The 9,365-nt window shown below is 39.4% G+C and overlaps 1 protein-coding gene across 1 annotated transcript in view; it reads right to left on the bottom strand.

Annotated features, from left to right (window-relative positions):
* Nucleotides 1–246: 246 nt before the first annotated feature.
* LOC123972553 overlaps nt 247–9,365 on the bottom strand; it is a 42,754-nt gene continuing 33,635 nt past the window's right edge. The window contains exons 5-8 of the mRNA XM_046052076.1: nt 2,756–2,806; nt 1,129–1,437; nt 944–1,012; nt 247–631 (exon numbers count right to left, since the gene is read on the bottom strand). Coding sequence (XP_045908032.1) covers nt 483–631; nt 944–1,012; nt 1,129–1,437; nt 2,756–2,806 — 578 coding nt within the window. The 3' untranslated portion in view covers nt 247–482. The remainder of the gene's footprint in view (nt 632–943; nt 1,013–1,128; nt 1,438–2,755; nt 2,807–9,365) is intronic.

Below are 9,365 nucleotides of genomic sequence, written 5' to 3'. Positions count from 1 at the left end.
TGACTTGTATCTGTCAACAAACACGGCCAATGAAGCGGATTCTGGTTCTGATTATTTGCTATGAAACCAAACTGAAATCCATAAAAACAAGAATGTTTATAAAACACAGACACTGTGATTTTTCAGTTTATTGAGAAAGACTGAAAGAATTTGCCAATACTGCCACACTCTGCATAATGTATTAAAAAGAGACACAAGAACAGAAAAATACTACAAACAATAAAATATCTAGCAGACAGCTAATGATTCAGCTTCATTTTTTATTATTATACAAGTCACAATTAAAAGTGGAAATAAACTACAGCATCAAAATAACAGTACTCCACAGAACTTAAACTCTGCAAACTGCAAATATATGTGTATATATTTTAAGGATGACTCTATCTAACCTGTGCATATCTTACATTTCTGACAGCTGATCAAAGTGATCACTGAGATGAATTGATGAGATCTGATGGTGAGAAAAGGCGAGCAGAAAACAGTCAGTCAGCATGTGTGCAGCTGGTGGACGGTCCCTTGTTTCTGAGGATCCTCAGCAGAGAGAGTCCACAGCAGTACACCAGACTCTTCACTATCAGCACTGTGTACAGCAGCCAGAGCAGCTTCACCCTGCACTGAGACTGGAAGGACACTGACAGACACACAAAGACATCAGAATATCATTAGTATACTTTGGACCTTCCAGGTGGGACGACATGAAGACGGGTCGGCTTCAAAGTCCCATCTGATTCTCTCCTTTAAAGTTAAGAGCTACAATTAACTTTCTAATTCACAACTAACTACAATTTCTGACAAAGTCCCTCAAGGATCAAACAGAAAGTCCATATTTAAAAAGAAACAGGTTATTATGAGTTTAAAGTCGGACTAGTTGATTTTTACATGCAGCCCTAACTGCAGCAGAACATTGGAGCTGTCTATGCAGAGAGGCAGCAGGTGATCTTACAGTCAGCTTGCTGCAGAGCTGCCAGGTCTGCTGGCTCTCTCTCTGGAGGACAGGAGGCCACCGGAACCTCTGAAACAGAAAAGGAGTCAGAAAGAAATGTCAGTCCTCTGCTCCTCTGCTCTCTTTGACAGCATCTCCACTTGAAGCTGAATCTCTGCTGAACACAGTCACCAAGCCTTCATTACCTTGTTCTGTTTGGGCCTTCACTACCCCCCCCTCGTGCTGGACGTAGCAGCGGTATTTATACGTGTAGAGAGCGTCCCGATCAATCACTCTGATGGCGGCGGTGCGTCCCGACTCTCTGAGCTCCAGCTGCACCTCCTCAGCAGGTGCCTGCTCCTCCAGAGACTCGTTCACCTTTCGTCTTTTCCAGGAGAAGCGGACCACAGGAGGAAACATGTTTGAGGCCACACACAGCAGGGAGCTCTTCCCCTCATGGTGGGCTCTGGATGCTGCTGGGTACACGCTCACCACGGGCTTCACTACCGGCTTATCTGAAGTTTGACAGCAGCAACAAGCAGCACAGACACACATTCACACAGTCAACAGCAGCTTCCAGCACTGCATTCAGTCTGATCCTGGAAACTACATGGACTCTGATCACTGAGCTCCTCATCAATACAGCACACAGTTCACTACATGGACTGGATTCACCTTCATATCACACACGTATCATGTAATGTATAATAATAATAATAATAATAATAATAATAATAATAATTCTCTATTTGAACATACAAAGTAAATTTGCTATAATTTCACATGAATAAAAATGTGAAACTAACACAGTGGAAAATTATTTTTTAATGTTATTAATTGTCATTTTAATTATTTCAATATATATAGCATATTATATAATTACCAGCGTTTACTGAACTCTAATAACTGAAAACACAAATCAGTGCATCAATTATTGCATCATTTTATAATTTACATATTTGCCATGATGATAACAATAATGTTTAAATAAAGCGGTTTTATTCACAATTAAACACAACTTCACAGATTTTTGGGGAAATTGTTACTAAGACTCCTCTAGAATATGAAAAATAATCTAATATAATATATATCTAATTTAAAAATGTAAACGATCTCATATAATACAATCTAATACAATAACGTCATATAAAATAATAATATGTGCAGTATTCGACACATAATTGTTATCACACAATATCACAATATTGTTTTCAACACATATTTACTGTTATATATTTAATATCATCTTAAGCATCATATACTATATACAAAAGTCCATCCATCGTCAACCGCTTGTCCTGCTTACAGGGTTGCGGGGAGATACAAAAATATGTTACACTGTTATGATGTATAGAAATGTATAATTTCTGTTCATCATATTCAGTATCTATTTGCCTTCATGTATAAATATATTCCACTAAAAGGAATATGCATCATCATATGAAATACAATCAGTCATACGGTACATTTTAACATTTAATTATACTATATAAAATGTTTAAAGTTATGCTATAATAAATATTTTTACTGACAAATTAAATTGTGTTTAATATTAATTAGTTTTTAACTAAAAAAGAGACAGCTGAATCACTGAGAGGATCAAATACTGTATATTTGTAACTTCCTCTGTCTATATGAATCAGTTTTATCTGGTGCAGAAATAAAGAATAACTTCAGTTGTGCAGTGAGATTTAAACATCTTTTCAGGAATTATGAACCTTTTTATGTAAAAATAGCTGCACGGCTGCAAGAACTGCCTTAAGCAGCAGAAACTCATTAAAACACATTTTAACTTGTTCAATAAAACAACTGAAGGAAAATGTTTATTCTTACCTGTTACATACAGTTTAGTTCCAGAGCCAAAGATACCGTAGTATTTGTTTGCTTCCACAGGGAAACAGAGTAATACAAAAACCTGTCAGCTGCTGAACGAGTCCAGATGATGAACCAGGATCATATTTCAGCTGCATGATGTGTTTCTCTAATGTTCATATCAACATGACTGTCTCTTCTTTCATTGTCTTTTTAGACACACTATGACTAGTGGTCATATTACGCTCATTTTCAGATTCATAATCTTATTTAGTGGTTGTACCAGAACAGGTTCACATGGTTTCATTTTCAAAAAACACCATATTTTTGTCACACTATAGAGAAAAAGCTGTGGTGGTGATGGGTTACAAGCAGCTCACAGAGAAAGTAGGCTAGAGTGGCTTAAATAAGGCATTTCTCAATGTGTCCAGCTCTTCTGTTCAGGTTACTATGACGTTGAGGTCCTTATTTCTGGATGCAAGCAGCTGACGGGATAAAAAAAAACAAACTCCTCTGCGCATTCAATGGATGCAGTACACATGTGGTAGAGGTAAACAAACTGTATAATGCATAACTGAAGTTAAAAATGAGTGGACAAACCAGTGCCAAGAAAAGAAAAAGATTAGAATAGAAAAAGACAGAATAGAAATAAGGCCCACTCTAGTGAATGTAAAATTACACATAAATATAAAAGTAATAATATTTACTTTAAAAATACAAATGTTAACTTGTTAGTATGGACATAATCCTTTATATAATAAGCTACCTATTTATTTACAGATAATTGTTGTCAAATGAAACCTGATAAATACTAATTATCCAACTTACTACTTCTTTTATACTACATACTAATTCTGCTGCTACCATATTCCTGCTCGACACCCTTTGCTACAATTATTATTGATGTGTCTATTATACTTCTTCTTCTTCTTACTAATTACTAATTACCAGTACCATTATTTATTTTCAGTCTGTGCCACTACTACATTTACTGTCAGTATTTCTGTGTTGATATTGTATAGGCTGCTAATTGGCTCCTAATTCTACTGTCCTTTTGAAAACAGGCACCTTTTTCTAGAAAAAACACCTAAAATTACATATCCAAAATGAATCAGAATGAATTAATAACTCCTCAACCATTTGGCCTAAATGCATAATTCTGGTCTCCTTTGAAAAGTCAGAAGCTAAGGAATATAAATCCATTGTGTATTAATATATTTTTTTTACTTTTACAGACTACATGGAGATGCAATAAAGAAAAAATCTGATATTTTTATCCTTGTCTGGTAAAAAAAAGCTATATTTTAATGCAATAAACCATCAAAACCATCATGAGGAAGCTTTTAATGCAACTGAATACCTTCTAATACACAATAGAATGCAATTGTAACTGTAAATCTGATGAAAATAAACTAAAATACAACAGTTATCATACAACATTTTCAAATATACCAGGCGAATTTCCTTATTTTGGCAATATTTATTGTTAGTAAGTTCCAAATGACAAAACATTGAAATTTGATGAAAACAGGAGTATTCATCAACATTCCTGTCACCGAAAGCATCAATAGATCTGGCTTGAGCAGACCACCAATCATTTGATGTCTATATATCTCAAACGGATTGACCACAAAATGTTCTGTCTGTTATATTCCAAAATAATTACATTTATTTCTACTTTCACTTGTATTTAGTATTTTTTCTTGTACTTGTAATGCAGTATTTCTACTTTTCATGTATTATACACTGTAGTATTAATGCTTGTCTTGTGATTGAGTATTACATTGTAGTAGTTGTACTTATACTGATATTACACTGTGGTATTTGTACTTAAAATAGAGAATACATTGTAGCATTTCTGCATTTACTGAAGATATTACACTAGTATTTCTAGATGTAAGATTTTGAATGCAGGTCTTTTGCTTGTGATGGAGTATTAAACTTTAGTACTTTTACTTTCACTTCAGTAAAATATAAACACTGTTGCTTTTCTATGTTTACTTTAATTTACACTGTGGTATTTGTATTTGTAAGATTTTAAATGCAGCTAAAACAGGAGAAATATGATCTCTTTTTCTGGTCCCTGTCAGAACACGTGTTCCTGATTTTTGCAATGTTTCATAGGTGAAAAAAGGCGGTCCTTGAAGTTTGTTTAATGTGAGAGTTAAAAGACATGTTCTGATCAAAGATAACTTCGAGATTCCTGACAGTGGTGCTGGAGGCCAGGGCGATACCATCCAGAGTAACTATATCTTTAGATAATGCGTCACGGAGGTGCCTGGGCCCCAGTACAATGACGTCAGTTTTCCATCCATCCATCGTCAACCGCTTATATTGCATACAGGGTCGCGGGGGGCTGGAGCCGATCCCAGCTGACTTCAGTTTTATCTGAGTTTAACATTAAAATTACAGGTCATCCAAGTTTTTACATCGTAAAGGAAGCTTGAAGTTTAGCTAACTGATGAGTTTCATCTGGCTTGATTGATAGATATTATTGAGTATCATCTGCATAACAATGAAAGTTTATGGAGTGTTTCCTGATAATATTGCCTAAAGGAAGCATATATAAAGTGAACAGGATTGGCCCCAGCACAGATCCTTGTGGAACTCCATGACTAACTTTGGCGTGCATGGAGGACTCATCGTTAACATGTACAAACTGAGATCGATCTGACAAATAGGACTTAAACCAGTTTAGAGCGGTTTCTTCAATGCCAATGAAATGTTCCAGTCTCTGTAATAGGATCTCATGGACAGTGGTATCAAATGCAGCACTAAGATCTAATAAAACCAGTACAGAGACAAGTCCTTTGTTGGGCTTCTGTAAATAACATCACAGAGTATGGTCTAGACCTGCTCTTTTATGAAAAGCACTGTGAGATAACTGTTGTTGTGATTTGGTGCTATATAAATAAAATTGAATTGAATTTGTCTGATGCAGTTTGGAGGTCATTAATAATTTTCACTAGTGCTCTCTCTGTGCTGTCTCTAAATCCTGACTGAAAATCCTCAAATATACTATTGCTATGTATAAAGTCACATAACTGATTGATGACCACTTTCTCAAGGTGGAAATGGAAGATTAGATTTAGGTCTATATTTGGCTAAACCCCCTGGATCAAGAATGGGCTTTTTGAGAAGAAGTTTAACTACTTTAAAGGACTGAGTTACAGAGCCCTTAAATAAAGAGTTTTGACATAACTGTGCAATGAACTGGACGGACTTTTGAACGAGACTTTCATTCATCTCCTGTTCTTTGCTTTAGAGAGACGTGGCTGTGTGGATAACAACCTGACACCGAGCTGCAGCTGGCTGGCTTCCAACTCTACAGAGCGGACCGCGACATGGAACTCTCCTGCAAAACAGAAGGTGGAGGTGTCTGTTTTTACATTAACAGTGGCTGGTGTAACAATGTGACAGTATTTCAGCAGTACTGTTCTCATGATCTGGAATATTTACTGATACATTGTAAATTGTACATTCTACTCTTTCCGCGAGTTTGCTAGCTACTTTCTGCTCTGTGTTAACATCCTATCGCAGGTCAACGTGCACAACACATAGCGTACGCTGGATGTCCAGATACTGTGAGTAAAGCAGACATTCCCAGACTCCTTAGTTATTGTTCTTAGTGACTTTAACAATGGAAACCTCAGCCATGAACTCCTCAAATACAGACAGTTAAAAAATTCTCCAAGGTGGAAGGGGAACACTTTAGATCACTGACTACACCACAGTAAGCAGTGCCTATTATGCCGTCCCTCCAGCTCCACTGGGACACTCTGGCCACGCCATGGTTCACTTGATTCCTGCATACAAACAAAAACCGCACTGACTGGGATATTTTCAGGACTACTACCAACAATCTGGATGAGTATACAGAGGCTGTGACATCCTACATCAGTTTCTGTGAGGACAGCTGAATACCAACACAGACTAGGGTGAGTTATAACAATGACAAACCCTGGTTCACAGCTAAGCTCAGACAGCTGAGGTTGGAAAAGGAAGAGGCATTTAGGAGTGGCGACCAGGCCAGGTTTAAGGAGTCAAAGTACAGGTTTAGCAAGGCTGTGCGAGATGCTAAATAGCTGTATGCAGAGAGACTACAACAACTCCTCTCCCTTTCTAACCATCCTGGAGAGGGATGTCAACAGACTGTTCAGGAGACAGAAAACTCGCTAAGCAGCTAGGCTGGACTCTGTCTCCCCATCCACCCTGAAACACTGCGCCAATCAGCTATCTCCGGTTTCATAGACATTTTTAACACCTCACTGGAGACATGCCATGTGCCAGCCTGCTTCAAAGCCTCCACCATCATCCCTGTCCCCAAAAAACCAAGGACCACTGAACTAAACGACTTCAGATCTGTTGCCCTGACCTCTGTGGTTATGAAGTCCTATGAACGCCTTGTGTTGTCTCACCTAAAATCCATCAGTGACCCACTCCTGGACCCACTGCAGTTTGCCTACAGAGCCAACAGGTCTGTAGATGATGCAGTAAACATCCTTCACTATATCCTCCAGCACTGGACTCCCCAGAAACCTAGGCCAGGATCCTGTTTGTGGACTTCAGCTCTGCTTTCAACACCATCATCCCTGTTATGCTAAAGGCCAAGCTGTCTCAGCTGAACGTGCCCGACTCCACGTGCAGGTTGATCACAGACTTCCTGACGGACACGAAGCAGCACGTGAAGCTGGGAAAATATGTCTCTGATTCCAGGACCATCATCACCGGTTCCCCTCAGGGCTGCGTTCTTTCCCCCCTTCTCTTCTCCCTGTACACCAACAGCTGCACCTCCAGTCACCAGTCTGTCAAGCTCCTGAAGTTTGCGGACGACACCACCCTCATTGGGCTCATCTCTGGTGGGGATGAGTCCGCCTACAGGTGGGAGATCGACCATCTGGTGACCTGTTGCAGCCAGAACAGACTGGAGCTCAACACTCAGAAGACAGTGGAGATGGTCGTGGACTTCAGAAAGAGCACAGTCCCACCCTCCCCCATCATTCTGTGTGACTCCCCAGTCGCCACCGTGGACTCCTTCCGCTTCCTGGGCACCATCATCTCCCAGGACCTCAAGTGGGAGCTGAACATCACCTCCCTCACCAAGAAGGCCCAGCAGAGGATGTAATTCCTGCGGCAGCTGAAGAAGTTCAGCCTACCAAAGACAATGATGGTGCACTTCTACACCGCCATCATTGAGTCCATCCTCACCTCTGGTACGCTGCTGCCACTGCCAGGGACAAGGGTAGGCTGCAGCGTATCATTTGCTCTGCAGAGAAGGTGATTGGTTGTCACCTTCCAATGTCTCCAGGACCTGTACGCCTCCAGGACTCTGAGGCGTGCAGGAAAGATTGTGGCTGACCCCTCCCATCCTGGACACAAACTGTTTCAGACTCTCCCCTCTAGCAGGAGGCTGCGGTCCATCAGGACCAAAACCTCTCGCCACAAGAACAGCTTCTCTCCGAAGGCAACAAGACCCGGGTCCCTCACTGACTCTCATGCCCCCCTCCCCAAACATACACACACTCATACACACTCCTGACTCCACACTTTACAACAACTCTCAACTGTGCTTTATGCTCATGAACTTTTGCACACACATCTGCATTGTATTTTAGTATTATTGTATTTTTTGTGTACTTGATCTCCTTATTTTTTTTATATATTTATATTTCTATTTATGTTCATGTGAAACCAATTGATAACAAGGCAAATTTCTCATATGTGAAAATGTACTTGGCAATAAACCCGATTCTGATGATGATGTTTGCTATTTCTATCGCTTTAGGTGGTTTGCTTCCTGTGTTCTTTGTCTCTGATTGTCTTAGTGGTTTCACCTGTGTGTGAGTAGTTCTCCCTCACCTGTGTATTTAAGAGGTTGTCTGTCTCTATAGTGTGTTTCTAATTGGTAGTATTAGTATTAATAGCAGTAGTAGTAGTATCAGGTGGAGACGCAGTGTGTTGTTGCAGACACTAGAGGGCAGCAGTGTGAAGGATTTGTTCTACACAGTAACAACAGTACAGTAGTCGCAGCAGTATTAGTATTAATAGCAGTAGTAGTAGTATCAGGTGGAGACGCAGTGTGTTGTTGCAGACACTAGAGGGCAGCAGTGTGACAGTTATAATCCTGACAGCATGCAGAACTTTTTTATGGAGACATTTTGACACGTGACAGCAGGAAAACTTGTGTTTGTCATTAATAACAAGATTAACTGTGTCTGTTGTACTATTATATATTCTCTCCTCAGATTCTTCTTCCTCCTCATTAATGTGCAGCAGGATGTTGCTGCTGTAGTTGTTGAGCTGCAGCTCATTCTGAACTGTTTAGTATCAGACTGCAGCTGATGATTCTTTTCATTCTGGATCAACCTGCTGATTATTTCCTCCACTTCATCTTTGCTGTTTAAGTTTAGTGATCTAGTGACATTTGATATTGCACACATACAGACAGCGGTTCAAAGTAACCGTGGACATTTACTCAAGTACTGGACTGAAGTACACATTAGAGGTACTTTACCACTTTCTGCTACTTTATATTTCTACTCCACTACAATTCAGAGGGAAACATTTTACTTTCTATTAAGAATAACAAAGTGAAACATCATGTATCTTTAATGAAGAGACTGAACAACAG

Source organism: Micropterus dolomieu, linkage group LG06 (assembly GCF_021292245.1).
Source record: "Micropterus dolomieu isolate WLL.071019.BEF.003 ecotype Adirondacks linkage group LG06, ASM2129224v1, whole genome shotgun sequence".
NCBI lineage: Eukaryota > Metazoa > Chordata > Actinopteri > Centrarchiformes > Centrarchidae > Micropterus > Micropterus dolomieu.
This window is presented reverse-complemented; position numbering and strand designations above follow the sequence as displayed.